Source organism: Dipteris shenzhenensis, chromosome 7 (assembly GCF_047967505.1).
Source record: "Dipteris shenzhenensis isolate YYH24624 ecotype China chromosome 7, Dip_SZ_1.0, whole genome shotgun sequence".
In the NCBI taxonomy this organism is placed as follows: domain Eukaryota; kingdom Viridiplantae; phylum Streptophyta; class Polypodiopsida; order Gleicheniales; family Dipteridaceae; genus Dipteris; species Dipteris shenzhenensis.
This window is the reverse complement of record NC_141602.1, coordinates 27,465,479-27,485,400: the sequence shown is the minus strand read 5'-3', so window position 1 is coordinate 27,485,400 and position 19,922 is coordinate 27,465,479. Positions and strand designations below refer to the sequence as shown.

At 44.0% G+C, this 19,922-nt stretch overlaps 1 protein-coding gene across 1 annotated transcript in view; it reads right to left on the bottom strand.

Annotated features, from left to right (window-relative positions):
• LOC147900178 (uncharacterized) overlaps positions 1–19,922 on the bottom strand; it is a 46,780-nt gene that overhangs the window by 24,924 nt on the left and 1,934 nt on the right. Inside the window, exons 2-8 of the mRNA XM_087376760.1 lie at positions 18,370–18,572; positions 18,051–18,177; positions 17,847–17,915; positions 17,589–17,729; positions 16,395–16,487; positions 15,867–16,273; positions 8,080–9,841 (exon numbers count right to left, since the gene is read on the bottom strand). Coding sequence (XP_087232886.1) covers positions 8,080–9,841; positions 15,867–16,273; positions 16,395–16,487; positions 17,589–17,729; positions 17,847–17,915; positions 18,051–18,177; positions 18,370–18,572 — 2,802 coding nt within the window. The remainder of the gene's footprint in view (positions 1–8,079; positions 9,842–15,866; positions 16,274–16,394; positions 16,488–17,588; positions 17,730–17,846; positions 17,916–18,050; positions 18,178–18,369; positions 18,573–19,922) is intronic.

The window sequence follows — 19,922 nt, the reverse complement described above, 5'->3', positions numbered from 1 at the left end:
CTATTGCAAATGGATGACTCCGATCTCCGCATCCAAGATGCTTTGTTTGTCCCTGAGATTAAAAAGAATGTGATTTTCATTTCCTCTTTCACTAGAATACGCTTTCAAGTCATCTTTGAAGATGAGGATCCGTGAGAGAGAGTGAGATTATGCATTGTTGTTGACAAGCACGTTTTTCCACGGTTTGTTTTAGATTGATGCCTATGAGAAACGAGCATTTATAGCTTATGCTGCTTCTCCATCTAGCTCTACCATGTAGAATGCAAAGTTATGGCATGCCTGGTTTGGGCATGTAATTTTGGCAACTTCTTGTTATTGCAAAAAATTTTATTGGTTGGTGCCTTACCTCATATATAGGCCCCTCGAGCATATATGTGAGGTTTGTATTTTGGGCAAAATGCATAGATTCTCTTTTCCACGGGATGGTGCAGCACGGGCTATGACAAAACTGCAGCTTGTACATAGTGATGTTTGTGGTCTGACACAAACAAAATCTCTTGGGGGTTATCTTTATTTTCTTACTTTCATCAATGACTTCACGAGATTTTCTTGGGTTTTTCCTCTTAAGCAAAAATCTTAAGTATTCACTGTGTTCAAGCACTTTATTGCCTTGATAGAGAATGAATCTGAATGCACAATGCACACTCTCGGTTCAGATCAATGTCCAATACGATACAATCCTGAGCATAATGGAGTGGCTGAACTAAAAAATAGGGGAGATGTATGCTTAAGGCAAAAGGGCTGCCACATAAGTTCTGTATGGAAGCAGTCATGTGATCAAATCACCAAAGCGCTTAAGGTGGTGACATCTTATCAGGCTTGGTATGACACAAAACCGATGTGGGTCATTTCTGTACCTTCGCTTGTGCAGCCTAAGCATATGTATTATGTACCTCCAGATTTGAGAGAGAAGCTTGATGAAAAGGAAGAGAGAGAGAAGCTTGATGAAAAGGAAGAAAAGTGCATGTTTGTGGGCAACAGCAGTAAAAGCAAGGGCTTACAGGCTTATAATCCCGTGACCGAGAAGGCCCCTTGCTGTTTTTGACAGAAAGCAGAGTTCATTTGATGCCTTTGACGGGCTGCTGCCTATTTCATTTGATGCTGCAAAATGCCTATGGAAAATCAGAATTTGCAGCACAGTCCTTCAGTGGTTGATGCGTCAGTTCAGCCTATGGCTGGTCCGATCACTCAGCAAGAGATCGAGCATGCAGTAGCACAAGCTCTTAGAGCTTGGTATGCCAAAATTGATGCCTTTTTGACCAGCCAGGGAATGCAGAATAGTCTGCATCAGAGCACCCTCTATGTCAAGAAAGAAGGGTGGATTTGCTCGTTATTGTCATGTATGACGACGACATGCTACTCACTGGTACAAATTCCGCAAAAATTGCAGATTATAAGGCTGAACTAAAGCAGATATTTGAAATGCCTAATTTCATTATTAGCTGTGCAAGATGACAAAGCCATTGGTTTATTGCAGTCCAAATATTTTGGGAAGCTATTGGAACGGTTCAGATTTGAGAATTGCAAGCCCATTTCAACTCCTATGGAGCCACGGCTTATACCTAGATGAATCCAGGAACGTTCCCAAACTCATCCTCTAAAAACACAACATAGTGCAGTTTCAATCTCACGATAGTCACTTATAAGATTGAAAACCATAAACTCCATCACGCATAACAGGGACTAGCTACTATGACATCCCCACTGACGTCATCAGCGCACAACAGTGGGTGTAGACCATAGTATAAAAATATGCTCTCACACATACAAATCCGCACACCCACACATACTTGAGCATCCATTTATACAAAGTCTTTGTATTGAGTTTCTGTCGGCACTCCGGAAGTGAGGGCAAACTCAGCCATGACCAAGGCTAGCACTAAAGGAGAAGGCTAATCAAAAAGTAGTCCAACTCTCTTCATTCAAGCTACAATTGCTTGTGAAGTCGAAACAATTTCATTTTAGTCTCTCCCAAACGAGCATCTAAATCTAGTTGATAGGGCAACGCACCATTTAAGATAGAAAGAATTATCACAAAACCAACAGGCCGCAGCTTGGACGAAAACTTTACAAGGTGAAATTTGCATGTCCGCTAATACGGCAGAATCATATACCTAGATGAATCCAGGAACGTTCCCAAACTCATCCTCTAAAAGCACAACATAGTGCAGTTTCAATCTCACGATAGTCACTCATAAGATTGATTCCCACATTGGCAATTTGTTGACCCATCCGGATCTCCAGCACCTCATCAATCAATAGCTGCAGCTTGAACACTAGGAGACCCCCTCTGGATGTGCCAGGTCATAACGTCCAAACAAAATACATACTAGTAACATACTACCACCTAAGTCAGTGGGAACAACTCCTCGTGGCTCAAGGTCCTGCCTAAAGGCTTGCCTCGATCAGAGACTCCACCGCCATTGCACCTGACTAACAGGCACCGTTGCCACAAACAAGCAAGCAATCCTCCTGGATCCAGAAAGCCTGCTTGTAGCACATCTTGCTGCGTGCTACTAGAAGACTAGAGTATACGTCGTAGCGGCGGTAACACTGTCCTACTGGTCACTAATCCCTGCACTGTTCCTTTGAGGACACTCCAGGCCAATAGAGACCTTTCTGGCCACATCCGTTACATGTACGCCACGCCTTGAATGCTTCTCGTTCCTTAGCTATCAACTACTTCTGTCCTTTCTACTCAGCTCTCAAAGCCTCAGGCTGACTCTCATAGGTACGATTTACAAATCTCTCCTCCTGATCAAGCACCATCAGGACCAATTCCTCCCAGGTTAATGCATTCATCCTTCCTTTGGTTATCAAGGATGAATAGAAGGCACCACACTGAGAGGATAGCTGAGATAGTAGAGTTATGGCTATGTCCTCGGAAGATATCTGGTTCCCTGCCTGGAGGATCTCCTACTGAAGTTCTTGTAACTTGATGATGTGCTCCCGCATCGATGAAGACTTCTTGGGATCCAACAATCTCATCTGCACTTCTAGGGAAACATTCTTCATGGGAGAGGTTCGATTATACAGGGACGCCATGTGCACACAGATACTCTTCGCCACCGTCATATGCTTCATGTGATTAATCACCTGAGGAGTACAGTTAAGAAATATAAACGACCTTACCCTTGCATTGACACGGTCCCAAAGCTGAGCCAAGGACTCATACTCCTTCTACTACAAAATCCCTTGATGGACCGCGAGGGGATCACGCATGTCAACTCCCACAATCCGCCAGATCATACGACTGTAGCACAGACTCCATCATGACCCACCAAACACCGGAATTGAGGCCATCCAATTAATGGTTGATCGAGAAGGTGGGCAAAACTGGAATTTTTGCCTTGCTCTCTGCAATCTCGAACAAGGTTAACAGGTCGGAGTGAAGAGGGAATGATACTGAGAAGAGAGGGTGGATGGGATAGAAGAAGAGAAGGGGATGGACGGAAAGAAGGGGAGAAGAGGGATGGATATGGTGATGAAGAGCTATGATCCTACTAGAACTTCACACCTCGCTGTCCCGCCCTTCAGAAAACCTCCCTTCGAATCTGAAAACACCCTTCAAAGTCTGCGTACCTTACTTGACTCGCAAGCAGTCCACACCTCACACAATCCTCCTCATGAGCACCTCTGAACAAAATCCCTAAACCTCTCGATGTGCTGGCTCAACACTCCCTCCACACCTCGGGTCTCTAGCCAACCGTGGCTCTGATACCATGTGAAGTGTAGCAGAACTGAACGGAAGGGGAGAGAGAGAGAGAGAGAGAGAGAGAGAGAGAGAGAGAACCTCACACACACCAAACAAGAAAGGGGAGAGAGAGACAAAAGAGAAACTGCAAGTGATCTAAGGAAAAAACCCCGTCCAGTGGGGAAAACCTCTACTATAGAAGGCTGAACTGCTCCACAACTGAGATGCAAAGCACAAATGAGGGGGGACAAATGAGGAGGGGGCTATATGTAGCCCCCGCCCCCCTAGTCGGTCAGCATACAAGGGAGCCAACCAGCCTGTATGTGAGCCGACCCCTCCTCTACATAAGGGGCTGCTAGGCAGCCCTACAAGGGGCTGATCCCCTGCCCTCCAGCCTGACTACAAGGGCTCTAGGGCTGACTGCCTCATGCCCTACCAAGGGGATGCACCCAGCCATAAAACAGTCGCTCCCCCTGCTCATGCACCCGACCAAACAGGCCTAGGTGGCCAACCTGCTCCACCTCTGCCCATAAAAGGGCCATGCAGGTGGGGCTGCAGCACACAAGGGTGGGCACACAGGCCCCTCAAACAGCCAGCATATAGACCTGCAAGGGTCCCGGATGGTCATGCAATCCACTGGTGAGACCCTGAGCCCTACTCTGGACTACCCCCACGGGGTGGGCACAAGCAAAGGCCCTCACTCGGTCTACCCTAACCTCTAAAGAGGCAGGCACACCCACAAGCAAAGGCCCTCTGTCTCTACAGTGACATTAGGAGATGCTGACCTCCAACAGGGGGTAGCCGATGGAGATTGTGTAGACCTCAACTTATCTAGGGGGTTTCACAAGACCGGTGTCCACAATGATTCATGCAGCCAGGGCATGCATTACGAAGTTGGGGAGCTCTTACTCCACTAGAGCGATAGTGCTTTCAGGCACGCTTCCAAGTTCCTTCGGCAGAGGGATGGTTGTTTGACCCTAGTGCAGCCAACGTGCCACATATGTAGGACCCTTTTGGAGGAGTGATCTCTCGAGTGGAGGAGATTTGAGAAGCTACAGGGCTCCAGATGATTCGGAGCAAGCCCTCACTCCCTCACTCGATAGTACAAGTAGAGGTTGCCATGATGCCACTCCAAATTGATGCCTTTTTTCAGACATTGACATATCTTCATTGGATTTGGTCTTTGCCCAGTTGAAGACTATTGAGGGTGGCACTGGAGTCATCCAACCCACTAGCGGACACAGGGGTTAGCACGTATATCTAGATGGTTTGCCAGTCGCAGCATTCAAATGGATCAACTCCCGCCTTTTCAATACGGTTTGCCTTCACGATTTCCACAGGATGAAATCAGGAAGAGGGGGGGGGGAGAGGTGGGAGTTCCTCACCAAGCTCCAGTTTTATCACAAGCACTTCCTAAGAGTATCCAATAACGGAGTGATTATCAGACCCATCTCTGGAGGACAGACGAGTCTCACATGCACGAGGATTGCCATTGAATAGTTGCAGGTCTTGTCCCACCATTGAGAATTGAGACAGGGAGGGATGAGGCACACCTAGAGAGCAGTGGATCTACAAGCTATGCACACTAGAGGAGGGGGAGATGGAGGAGCACTTTCTCTGTACATGCCCAATTTACTATGAGATTCTTGGACGATATCACCACCTTTCCCAGGAAGAGCACAGATTCAGAACACTTTCTCAGCTGATTTATTTTCATGATCAGGCCTACATTGGCCTTTACTTGATTGAGATGCAATGACATAGAGAGACTCTTTTGAGACAAATTAGACAGTAGGAGGTGACGGTGACACAGGGGACAGAGCTAGACCGAACGCAGTTGCATGTCACAGACTCCTATACATTCGGGTCAGCATCAGGTCATAGTGGAGAGGAGGAGCTAGATGAGAAGAAGTGGAGCCACATCCACAGAGAGAACGCACAGTACAAAGACCAAAGCACAGACGATAGTGCGAGATGTGCAGCGGAAATAAACGAGAGAGAGAGAGAGAGAGAGAGAGAGAGAGAGAGAGAGAGCACACCACACACACACACACCAAACTGAGAAGAAGAGAAAGGAGAGAAAGGCACAGGAGAACTGCAAGTGGTCTTTGGAGAAAACCTTGCTACAACTGGGGGGAAACCTCGGAACCCACGGGCTGCTCGAGAGCTCAGACAAACAGCTCAACAACCAAGAGAACGGGAGCACAAGGGAGTGGATGAACTGCTCCACTACCCTGCTCCTCAGATGCTAGACTGGGCTGGCTCTGCTCCTCCGCCAGACACCGGACTGAAGTGATAAATGCTCAAGTGGGGGGGGCCTATAAATAGCCCCCAGCCTCCTAGTCAGTCAGCAAGGGGCTGGGCCGACCAGCTGCCTACATGGGCTGACCCTACAGCCTCCTATATAGGGCTGCACAAGGCCCTAATGCATGGGCCTGCCAGCTGACAAGCAGGGCCCCAGGGCCGTCTGCCCCTAGCCCTCCATAGGGAGCTGCACCAGCCTATATGAGGGGCTGTGCCCTCTCCCTCCCGCCGACCTGCTCATCAGGGAGCCGACTCCCTAGGCGCCTCAAAAGGGGCTGCCATGCAGCAGCACAGCAGGCCTCAAGAAGGCCCTGAACAGCCCCACACATGGGCAGCAACCACTCCAGCACTGGGTATCCAGCCAACCCTACTCTACCTAAGCCTCACAAGAGGGGCGGGCGCACCCACAACACTAGCCCTCACTCATCTACCCTAGCCTCACTCACTGGGCGGGCATACCCATATACAAGACCCTCTCTCTACGTGACATCAGGAGATGTTGACCTCTAATAGATAGAGGTCTAGTCTATCCCCACTTTACTCAAAGGGGACCATCAAAGGCAAGGTATTACTCTTGATATGGCCCACTGCACACAACGATCACAGAGGCCATGCATCCCCACCACAGTGAGAGACAACCCCACAGAGGCATATCCTTATATCCAATTAGAGAACTGTCGAAGCACCAGGATGGAAGTTGACTACACTTTTTTTCTCTCAGGATTTTGAGTTGTGTATTTTGGGCTTTCAGTACAGCACTCAGCAAGGGCACTAGTGTGCCCTTCCATGGTGGCTTGTATGAGGTACTGTTTTTTAGTGCTAAGTGTAGCTGTCTCAGAGGCCTGTGGGACCTTTAGAAGATGCTAATCTCTCTCTCTCTCTCTCTCTCTCTCTCTCTCTCTCTCTCTCTCTCTTCCCTCGTCTAGCTCAACCTTTCCCCTACAGAAGCCCAAGATCTAGGTTGTCCTATTTGAATGGACATCTGCAATAGTGGCAGTACTCTTGTGCCTGGAATATTTATTGAAGCTCTACCCATCTAGTATTAACTAGACCAAATAGCTTGTGAAGAGATCAAATAGATGTGATGGTACAGTCTCCTTGCTACTATTTGGTGCATCACCTCTTGTTGTCCCCTCATTTTTTATACAAGTCATATAATTTATTCGCCACTACCTCTACTCTTGAAACCCTCCAGCACTTCATGTGGTAGGTTTACTATTTAACATGAGAAATGGCTGCTTTGTTGACTTGTCAAGGCGTTCTTGCCTTTGAATCTCAACCAGATCACAAGGCCTAGATCCTAGATATGGGTGTTACCACCCAAGTTTGTGAGGAACGAGTAACCATCACATAGGACGCAGATCCGTAATGGCAACCACACTGTTATTTTCAACCATTTTAAAACCTCTAGATGTGCAATCGGCAACATCTAAAATATGCACCCCAATGGAAGTCTGGAGTTTAACAACGTTTCTTCCTAGCTTGAAACTTAAAACTGTATTATAAACCCTCTATTACACATCAATGATGATTGATCCATACATGTGGCTGCCAAACAGGTTAGCCTTTAGGGCATGGCTCATGAAACGCATGCAAAAAACATGTTTGGAGCAAACGTTTGCAAATGTTTGGATTTTGCCCCCCACATATTTTTTTGTAGGCAAGCTCAAATCCTCTCGATCTGGCATATCTAAAAAACCAGATGTTTCAAGCGATGGAGAGCCTATGATGCTCCACCATAGTCTCCTTGGCAGCAATACAGGTAGGCCTCCAAGGAGTATGGGAAAGGTTATGCCAAATTGTGTCTGATACAACCAAGAGTGCCAGCAGGATTTTATGTGACCAGAGACCATCTCAATGGAGCTATTTCTATTTGGCTTTTCCAAACTTTGTTTTGCTCAATTTGACATGAGGCTTTTTAGTGATGGCTGTGTCATAAATAACCCCAGCCACTGAATTTTGTAGTACTTTCTTGTTTAACCAAAGCATCTGTCTCTGCCCCTTGAAAAAATAGAGCATAGGTTAAAAAAGGTACTTCAAGACTCATAAAAGTATCGTAACTTTTAAAAGTAAAGCCTCACCGTCTCATTCTTTGTGTTTGCAATTTTCCTTCTGCTAGAATCTGAAAATTCACCCAAACCAGAAGCTGAATCATTTGTCTCTTTGTCAGATTCTTTTTTTTTTTTTGCGTCAGACTTCAGTTTCTCTGAGTGCAACCTCCGTGCTTGTGTCCTCTGCTCATCAAAAGGCTTACCATGCTTTCCCACACCTCTATCACGTGATGCTTTATCATCATCTGTTCTGAAGTTCTCAGATACATGCAAACGTTCTCGATCAGAAACTAGTCTGGCCCTGTCTTCATGTGACCGACCCTTATCCTTGCCCAAGTCTTCTGTATGTTTCCGCTTCTCTCTTGAATACTCTCTATGTTCTGCCGGCCTTGTGCTTTCGGTTGGGCGATTTTCATTCCTACCATGCCAAGATCTATCTTCATCATGCCGCCTGCTCCTTCCTATCTGCACAACTCTTTCCTCATCCTTGTGTGTCCTTCCATGCATATCTTGATACTCTCCATTCCGGCGCTGTTTCTCCTCCCTTTCTTTCCAAGAACCATCCCTTGCTTTCACTCGGTGGTGGTCTTCAAGTCTGTCCCTCTTCCAAGATTCCTCCTCTTTCCTTCGAGAACGCAGGTCCACATCATGGTCATGCTTCTCTGAGCCATGCTTCTCTTTTGCCTTCTGATCACGATTTCCTTCCTCTTTTTCAGATCGATCCTTTCTCCTGTACTCTTCCTCTCTTCTTTTCCTGATATTCTCTGCATTACGCCAACTTGAAGACTCGGCTTCTCTTTCTCTATGATGAATTGCACTATCAAGCCCGTATCTTCTATCTTTATCCCTTTTGCTAGGATCTTGCCTTTCCCTCCTGTCTTCCTCCTCCCGCTTCCTTGAGTCTGATCTGTTTCCTACTCGTTCCTTGTAATGTGTTCCATCTTTGCCTGAATAAACCCGTCTCCGTGCATCCTCTTGTCTCTTTTTTTCCCGAACATAAGCATCTTCTTCTCTGCCTTCCCAATGCTTTGATGGCTCTTTTACTGTAGCCTTTTCTGCGCTTCCCTGCCTCGATCTCTTCCTGGGCTCATGTACTTTATCAACATGAGAATTAGTTTCACTGTCAAGGTCATGCCTACTATGTATAAAATGTTGTTTCTTATGATGTAATTGGGAACCCTCTCTGAAATCCTTGTGTTGGTTTTCAGACTGAGACCCCTCCCTAAAACCCTTGTATTGATGCACCTTGTCCATGTCAGAATACCTCTTGTGCTTTCTAGATGGTGAAGCTTCAATATCATCTTCCCGCACATCTCGTATGGATTCCCCACTGTCCCGAGACTCCTTTAACACAATGCGATTTGATGATTTTTCGATGTCAAAATCGTCTCTTGAAGCTGTCTGAGACCCCTTTGGAGAGACCAGCCTTTGCCTCTTTAGTGAGCATCCAGGACTGCTAGGCTGCAACTCCTCAGAAACAGTGTCCTCGACGAGAACTTCCCTTGCAGTAGATTGTTTAAAATCATTGAATCCTTGGTTCGGAGATTGAGCTTCCTCATTCTGACACTTGTCAGGGCTAACAAAATCCCCAGCAAGACTACCCTCTTGGCTTTGTATCTTCTCTGCCCTACCAATGTGCCTTTTCAAATGAGAATCATCATCATGATTGAGGCTCTTTGGTTTGATTTGAGTATCCTGGCATTGCCTGCCACTATGACTGGGACGCAACTCGAAGTCTGTGCTCTCTTCCATTACCATTCTAGAGGGAGTTTGCAGCCGTGAAGAAGTGTCTCTGAAACAATTTCCCAAAAAAAGAAAAAAGAACAAAGAGAACGTCAGCATAAGCATATGTCTCATAACCAAATTACAACCATAAAAAGAGACGCGATATACCAGAGGCTGTAATCACTTTCTATTTGGTAAGCAAACCAACCCCCCCAAAGAAAAAGATCGTGAAAGTTCTGAAACAGAATACATCTGATGCTATCGATGTCAAGCTCAAACAGGTTTCTAAGAAAGAACTATCTAAACAAGTGGATTATCACCACCATGTCTTTCAGCCATGATCACTACATCCAGAAATCTGCTGGTGTTACACTTATATTCATCAAAGAAGCAACCGACCCAATAATCACAATACACTACAAAGTTGACATTTGTAAGGCATACAGAAAGTCTGAAACACCCCCTTTAACTTCGTAATTGTTTAGCGTCACTGATGGAAACCCCACAATCCCTTCTTAATCTTACGGCATGTATGCACATTAGATAAATTGTCACCACCACCTTTTGCAGCTGTGCTCATGAACCACAACACCTTATTCTATAGGTTTTATCTCCATTCTCATAAAATGATGCATACCAACAATCAAGGTGACAGTACAAAACCAAGCCTCCATCATTCCCCACATAACATGTTTGTCAGGATAGAATACTTCAATACCGATAGAGTTGAGCTTTGGTAAGGTAGCTGAAACAGCCTCATACATTATCATGTACTTGAGACACTCATGAAAAGACACATACCCCTTTTAAACCTGAACGTATTTGAGTGCCTAGAAGCACATTCTATAAAGCTGAATTTGAAGGTACTCTGATGGCCTGGATTCACATACTATCAAGCTATGAAATAAAAGGAGACTCAACAAAATTACGAGAGAAGTGAATATGGGCTACCAAAAACAAGATGATTTAGTCTGTGTATACAAGTCTCCAGTCACTTTGAACCACTTGGAAAGATCCAACCCTTACTGAAGTAGCTGAACAAAAGTTTTAAAAATATGCCAACTCAAATCCGTGCACCTTTGGGAGGGGAGAAGCATGGTCTGTGAGACAAGAAGAATATATGTGTAGTCAGAACAGAAGTAGAGCTACGTGCTTCTCCCTTCTGTTACAAAGAAGTCTTAAAACCGTGTCCATATTAAGTAGAGTACAAACGAACAAAAGTGGCAACCATGGCAGCGTGATGCTGGAGGTAGACTGAGATCTTCGAGTGTGATGGTCTTCCCACCTAAAATGCTGTCTAATGTTCACTGAGGGTGGTCCTCTGTACAAACGAACAAAAGAGGTATCAATGGCAACGTGATGCTGGAGGTAGACTGAGATCCTCGAGCGTGATGGTCTTACCACCTAAAATGCTGTCTAATGTTCACTGAAGGTGGTCCTCTGGGAAAGGGACATGTCTGCAGAGACATTCTCTCCTTCTGAGACCACCTACTGAAAGACTAGGCCAGAGATCTTTGCTGAGAGAAGCCTCCCTACTCCTGTGTCTACAGCCACCCATCTAACCAATGGTGAAGCCCATACCAGAGTATAATGCACATGGACCAAAGTGACGTGCATTTCAAACTGATGGGACTCGTATCCTATAGCATAATAGTCTCCCTGCCTAAATTCTTTGGAAGCAGTACAATGCTCACTGAAGCTTATATATTGGGAAGGGGCAGGTCTAGAGCGATGATAACATCCCATACTTTGGATAGCCACCTGAGTAAGAATCCAACCACCTGACTGCATGACAAGCACAACTAGAAACCCCAAACGCAGGGTAACCACCAATAAAGGATATGCTCTGCTATAAGGACAGAAGCCAGCTGCTCACCACCCAGCCATAGATTCTAAACATGAAAACCACCCCAGCCTGAGGTCCAGTCCACTGCAAGAGACAGTTCCCCTTTCGATGAGCTACTTACGTCTCATACCACATGAGCCCATTGCCAAACCCCAACTACTCCAAGGCCCATCAAGCCTACACTTGTGAGGATCACTAGAACCCTTGGCTTATTTATAAGCCTGTCTATGCTATATTTAGCATGCAGCCCTAAATACAAGGGTTATGCTTTAAATAGACCCCTATTCCCAAAAGAGAGACGCTTTGCCTAAAGTACCCTAGTACCCTCACTTTCATAGAAAAAGCCATCCCTAAAGAAACTAGACCTTATCCAATCCTAGCTCAAGGTCGTTCCCAACCCCATTAGACTACACTTGTATCCCTAGATCAATACAGATACTCATTACATCTAGTCGATGTGAACAACCATACTTACAAGAATGCAAATGGGTGCAATGCATGCAAGACTCCAACGCTGATTGGGGCCCTCCAATGGGGGAAGAGCGCCCTCATGAGGGTACTTGTTTCCATTCGACCTATATGCAAGGTCACAGAAGGTGGGAGAGAAAAATTGCGGATGCATGCAAGGTGGTAGAAAGAATGCTGGTTGAGATCACAATGAAGGGGATACCCTTTCATTAATGTCCCTTGAAATCACTCAAGGTTCATCTTCCCATTTAGACCCATCCTTAGCCTACGACCCATGCACTACCATTCAATGCACTTGCACCCTTCCCTTTCCTATTACCCCTAGGACCTCGACACGTGGCCATAATATCGGTCGGTGTCCATCATAAATACAAAATATACCATGTTCGATCTAGGACATTGGTTATTCAGCAAGACCAGCTGAATTTGCAAAAAGCCAAGAAATTTTCATCATCTCATTGTTGTAAGTGTCTAACAATCTTGGTTACTAGTTGTAATCTCCACGAGACGTAGAAATACTCAACCGCTACACATGAATGTCACAAACCAAGAAGTTCGTGTAAGAGGCCACATTCAAGTGCCTCTACAACTTCATCATCTCCTCTCCAAGCGGAAGACTAAATTCCAAAACAAGTTCCAAAGTATGCATGTCTTTTTTTCCTCAACTTCTAATATGCGGATTGCTTCAATCCGTTCAAAGTGAGGGACAGATTTACTCCTAGTTGCATAAATACATTGTATAATGGACAATTAAATTATATAAATTCATATCAAGCTCCCAAAATATGTGGGTTAGCTTCATGCCTACACAATTGAATTTAAGTAAAGTGACCAGCTTTGCTCATTAAGCATTTGCCACGTCTGAATATATGAGATTCAAGGTAGCTCGTTGGGCAAGTTGATCATCCTTTCCAGGAAAACTTAACCATTCATAAACCAGCTCAGTTGGTTGGTATCCTCGTATACTCGGGATTCCATATATGGAATTCTGATACTCCAACTAAATAATATCTATGGCATCCAATTACACCATAGACCACCCTCTAGTGTGCTATCTAGTTATGAAATCAATAGTTTTGTTAGGCAAGTCGATCCTCCTTTCTAGGAAAACTTAGCCATTCCTAAACCAGCTCAGTTGGTTGGTATCCTATTCCATATGTGGAATTCAATCATCGATTGGAGCACGTGGGGATTTTGTGCCACATCTTCAAGGAACGATACTTGGAGGAGCAAGACAAGCGGGTATACAGCCTGACACTAGAGGATGCCCTCCATTGTGGCTGAGTCACATAAATGTAGCAAGCAAAGACCCTTCTGCACCCAGAATGTAAAAAAAGAATGCCAGCTCATCAATGTCATGCCAAACAGCATAGAAGAGTATGCAGCAACGATGGTGCAAACGACGTCCTCAAACATGCATTGTGCCTTGTGGACCATATAAGGAAATGACGGGCCATATGACCATGCTTTCCATACCAAAGTCTCAAAATTCGTGAAATGAGTCAAGCTCATGTATGAACCAAAGGTCCTTTAAAAGCCTACGAAGCAGCAATACATCTCTAGTACCAATGCTTGGCCTCCTCTATGATAGCCCGTACTGCGAAGATATCGTCCAAGGTAGAGTGACTCATCCCAAACATGCCTCACCTATCACTCGCATACCCTCTCACTCATTAAACTCATTGATGCGCATTTCTGCTATTGATACATAGCCCATGATAATAGCATGCAACTATGGGGTCTCGTGTTTTATACATTGGGACAATGTTACTGATATTCTAGAATGGAAAAGCCTCCACCAAAGCCTAGCAAGGATTGGAGCAACTATTTCTCAATCATCAGTTACGAATTTTACTAGAAGAACTCATGATTCTTGACTTTGCCATTTTGTTCCTTTGGGATTGCACCTTTGAGACATGATGTGGTAAAAAGTATGTCAGTGAGATCAGGTGTGGGTTGCTTAAGTACATCATACACGATTTCTAAGTAAGATTTCCCAATGGCAAGGTCTTGAATGAAGGAATTGAATCTTTTTTCTTGGATTTTCATCCAAAACTCCTCAAGAGTTATTGCTATGAAGTATGCTTACGAATTCTTGTTGCCGTTCTAAGCATCAGTAATCTCACGCTTTGCTCCTTCTTGAGCTGCCTTTGTTTGGCCTCAGTGTACCAGAGTTGTCTAACCACTGCAATATACCAGTTATTTTAAGGCACAATTTACAAATCCTTCAAGTGGAGAGAGACAAAGAGATTGACACAGAGAGAGAAAGAAAGTTGTATTAATGTCTTTGGAAGCCTCGCAGGCCTATGAGACAAAGTACAATCAAGAAGGTAACTCATACAAGCCATTGTGGGTTGAAGCAAAAGGCTCGCTAAGGCCCTCGCTGAGTGCTGAGCTAAGCTAATAATCTCAAAACTCAGACATGCAAAGCTAGTGCTCCGAATACATATCGGAGGCCATGGTGGCTCTCCTATGGGATGTGAAAATGCCTCGTATCTACATCTGTCGAGGAGGCTCTCACTGTGGCAGGGTGTGTGATCTCTGTGATCTTTGTATCCAGCAGGGTGAAAATGACCTATGAGACGAAACGAGAGAGAGAGAGAGGTGTTAACATCTGCAAGAGGCCAAAAATGAGCTTTGAGACGAAACAAAAGCACATCATGAGATCACCCACCCCTCTATAGGAAACTCGAAGTGCCTACTACACCCCTAATGGTCTAACAAAATCCTATCATCTAGTGCTCACATGGTGTGGCAGAACAGCAAACTAACACTATGAGAAACACATCATTTTAGACGCAGTGTCTCTAGGTAGAACAGGTTGCATGAAGTAAAGAGGATAAAATGGGTAAGGTAATAGGCTGCCATACGACTATAGGATAAAGGAGTGAGGGAAGTTTCTTGGAGATGGCAAGGGAGGTTGTACTAGATGAGAGGGGAAGATAGCAAGGCAATGGCCTGCTGTACAACTGTAGGAAAAAGGGATTAGGGGAGTTTGTTAGAGGTCCTAAGCGTGTGGAGAGCCTTGTAAGCAACACCAATACATGGCAGGTCAAAATACATCTTTCTAAACTGTTTGCCTACCCTCCCACCTGTAGGGAACGCATGTTACATTCCAAAGTAATGCCACATCCTGAAAGGTCATTATAAACATTACAGTGCACAACCACAGAGATCCAAATTCAACGATATGTTTGTTGCCAAAAAATGGTGAGTCATTTGAGGCAAGGAAAAAAAAGCCACGTAGAAAAATGGAGAACCAAGGATAGATATGCCATGTCAAGGCAAATTTGCTCTTTCAGAAAGAGCTATCTTAGTGCACACAGAATAGAGTGCCATATTAGCCAAGGTGGTTTAAGATTGCAATCTAAATAAACAATTCTAGTGTCTTGTTTCTCTAAAGGCAGCTCTATCACATGAAGAATAAAAAGTAGTTGAGACAAAAATTTCATGAGATCTAAAGAACAAGCCGAGCAACTTGGAGAGAACTTCTTACTGCATGTGTGGCATCCAAAGGTTTCAATACATAGGTTGTAATGACAGCCTTCCGTGTATAAGGGTTATCGTATCACAAGAAATGTTTTGATTCAACGGAGTGGACTGTCAAAGTGGATGATAAGTCATAAATAAGGCAACCTCACCAGTATATCTCAAAAATAAGGCAACCTCACCAGTATATCTCCAAAAATATCTATATTTGGAACAATAAAATATTTTGATAACCTGGGAAAGAAATTAAAATTGCTGTCAACACTAGTACGCTCCTTAGATTGCATACCTATTAACAGGACTGACAACTTCCCCAGAAAGCAAACCAGTGGACTTGGCCACCGCTGGCATCACATGGTCAGCCGAAAAGCTTGTGACGTCACCCGAATTGAACCCAGATCTTATTTTTCTTTCACTTCCTTTCTGAGAGGTCTCTCTGTTCTCTCTTCCAATCAGCACCCGCCCTTCATGCTGCCATGTATGTTGTTGTGGCCTTGGTTTGAAAATGGTCCTGACCTCCTCCTCATCGTCGTCCTCATCCTCCTCCACCTCATCCTCGTCAACTTCCTCCTCATCTTCTTCATCCTCTTGTCCCTGCTTGTCATCCGCATTCTCATTCCTTCTCCCTGGCTTTTCTTCGCGTAGTCTGTACATTTCTGTTTCTGATTCCTCATCAATTGCATCAACAAGAGTTATCTGCTCACACCAATACAGTTAGGTTATGCACACAGACCATAAGACAATGAAGTAACTGACAAGCATGCACACACTAAGAAGAGATCGACGCTCTATCAGGAGTGCAGGTAACGGATAGTACAGTATCAGAATCACGTGCACGTTGCCGCCTTAAATCTGCAGATGGTCGTCGATCTCCAAGTCCACCCTCAACCTGTATAGGCCGCCCTGTTGGCTGCACAGTAAAAATTGATTAATTCAGCGTAGAGCTGCAGTCAAGCATATACCTAGATGAATCCAGGAACATTCCCAAACTCATCCTCTAAAAACACAACATAGTGCAGGTTCAATCTCATGATAGTCACTCGCAAGGTTGAAAACCATTAACTCCATCATGCATAGCAGGGACTAGCTACTATGACATCCCCACTGACATCATCAGCGCCCAACAGTGGGTGTAGACCATAGTATAAAAATATGCTCTCACACTACAAATCCACACACCCACACATACTTGAGCATCCATTTATACAAAGTCTTCGTACTGAGTTTCTGTCGGCACTCCGAAGGTGAAGGGCAGACTCAGCCATGATGAAGGCTAGCACTAAAGGAGAAGGCTAATCAAAAGGTAGTCCAAAATCTCTTCATTCTAACTACAACTGCTTGTGAAGTCTAAACATTTTCATTTTAGTCTCTCCCCAACGAGCATCTAAATCTAAATCTAGCTGATAGGGCAACGCACCATTTAAGATGGAAAGAATTATCACAATACCAGCAGGCCGCAACTTGGACGAAAACTTCACAAGGTGAAATTTGCATGTCCGCTAATACGGCAGAAGCATATACCTAGATGAATCCAGGAACATTCCAAATCTCATCCTCTAAAAACACAACATAGTGCAGTTTCAATCTCATGATAGTCACTCACAAGGTTGAAAACCATTAACTCCATCATGCATGTCAAACTATCTACTATCACTGCCAGTTGTCTGCCACCATCTCAATAACTTCTGAACAACAATCACATGAAAAGAGAGCATGCTGAAAACCATATGCATGGCATCATTTCAGCAGTTCAAAACGAATTTTGAAATATGGTGTGTGCAGAAACCTTCATCAGAGTCATACATCCCACCAAACCCACTGACATTGAAACTGTCCTTAAACAGCGTTTTATTATGACAACCTTCACAACTATTAACATGAGTCTTGGAAAGTATCTCTTTCAGAGATGATGGGTCAAAATCTACTTAGCTCATTTGGTTTCTTAAACTGATGAAAATGAAGACAAAAGTGTTTTCTGTTTACAAGGTTACTTGCCCTAAAAACCACTTACGATTATTTGAGTGGGACCTCGGCCACGTCCCATGGCTGCAGCTGTGGCTTGAGATTCAATCTGACGATGCTGGCTACGCTCACTTGTTTCATGCAAACCAGCAGCAGCGACTAACTCTGGAGGTAGGTCTGGATCATACTCCTGAACCACAATGAATAGATCAAAAAATCAACAGGTGACACTAGAAGAAATCCCACAGACAGCAGCTAAACAAAGGGTGACATGTCAGAAATTCCATTCTTTCAAGGCCTTCTTAACCTGTTCTGAACGGCCACTTTCGTACACTCGAATCTTACTCTGCATGGTTGACTCAAGTCGTAGCTGTGCCTGTCAAAAGCAGTCCCAGCATAAGAATGTGAAATGGATGGCTTCTTTTCAGCTTAAATGAACCTTCAAACAATAACCATTAGATGGAAAAACGTTGAGATGAGAAAAGATAAATCGGACAGAAACAACGAGTACCAGTTGTTTACAATAATCCTTCCAGGTATCTTCATTAAAACCAAAATTGAAAAAATCTGTAGCGTCAACAGCAGGATGCTTCCAGGGTTTTTCCTCAAAAGAGTCCAGATCAATATCAAACACTGTCCTGCACAGAATAACTCCATAACACATAAGTATATGTTTGATGACAGGAAGATAGAGCAGATGAAGCATGTTTCATTGTCTGTATTACATTCAGTCAAGTGGGATTGAGCATACATAATGCTAAAAAAACAATGGTCTGCAAAGCTGGATATTCAAGACTACATAGCTATAAATCTAGAGAGATTGCACTCACATTGATGGTGGAAGATTAAATTCATAACCAAACTGCCAAGAGGCCAACTGTGGTGTAGTTTGTGAGCCATACGATCCCCTGCCAGTTCCCCGCCAATCACCCCTTCCACTAACACCTTTTGATAGACCAATTCTATTGACTGGAGGTTGTCCAGCAGGGGCACCTCCACCGGTATAAAGGGGAGCTGCACCAGGCCTTACATACTGCACACATCCCAAGGATTCAATCAAACAAGGCTTAAATAAGACAAGCAAACTCCATGATACACATTCAAGTGACAACATAAAAGCATAACATTGACCATTTATCACAACTTTTGTCTGATAACCTATTTATATGAGCTCTCAGCCACAAATTAAATGATGTATCAGCTTGAATGTTCAATAGGGGATACAATTTCCAGCCACAAAGTGAAATAAGTAGGTTAATTCTATCTCTCACCGTTTAGACGAAAACCATACACAAGAGATTTCATTCAAAACAGGACTCAAGATAGAGCAAACTGCGAAAGCACGTGCGCACATGCAAGGCGGGATGGAGCTTAGACTTATAAAATAACAGAAAGCCATGGGCAGCAATAATGCCATGGCCTGCATAGATGACATGTGGCAGGCAATCATCATTCTTTTTCATGAAAGCAGACAATCATCATTCATTTTACAAGATCTAGACTTATAAAATAACAGAAAGCCATGCGCAGCAATTATGCCATGGCCTGCATAGATGACATGTGGCAGGCAATCATCATTCTTTTTCATGAAAGCAGACAATCATCATTCATTTTACACATCTTGTCAAGTGTGGGCGTGCTACCTATCTGCTTGTATAGTCTGCATCTTAAGAATAAACCCTTCCAAACTGCCCTACCTGTCATCCACGAGCTTAAAATTTTAAGAAAATGAAAGTTAAAATCTAAATAGCAATACCGTGTGTTGTTCTACTGCTCTTATGGGTTGATCCTTTAAAAGCACCCGTTACTACTTTAAAAACCCTTCACTCCCTTTAATATAAAAAGCATGGAAATTAAAGCAGGGACATGAAGAATAGATGTTCCTATTTAAACAGACACCAGTGAATGGTAATGACACGTGCCAAAAAAGTTATGTTCTCTCCGATGGTGACTTCTGTTCAATTGTTTATGGCATTACCAATTGTATCGGTTTATAAAGAGTAGATGTGTCCTTCATGATTGGATATAACTGCCTGCGGGAGTGAACTCTTTTCACACACCCCTTTACACATGTACTTCAACTGTGGCTCCTCGCTGTGAGTTTAAAAGACGGCATTATCATTCTACCAACTTCAATTTGTTCATTTGATTTGCTTGCTTGAATCCATCATTATTGAGCTTCTTATATATGTCAGAACTCTAGCAAATATCTTTTTTCCACACAAATCTCTATTGGAATGAGAATTCCAATTAAAATACAAAAGCTCAGGTTTGTATTCTTTCCAAACAATAACCTATTGGAATGACATAAGAATTGCAATCAGAATACAAAAGCTCAGCTTTGAGGGAATGCAGCATAATCGGCTTCATACATCCATCTACT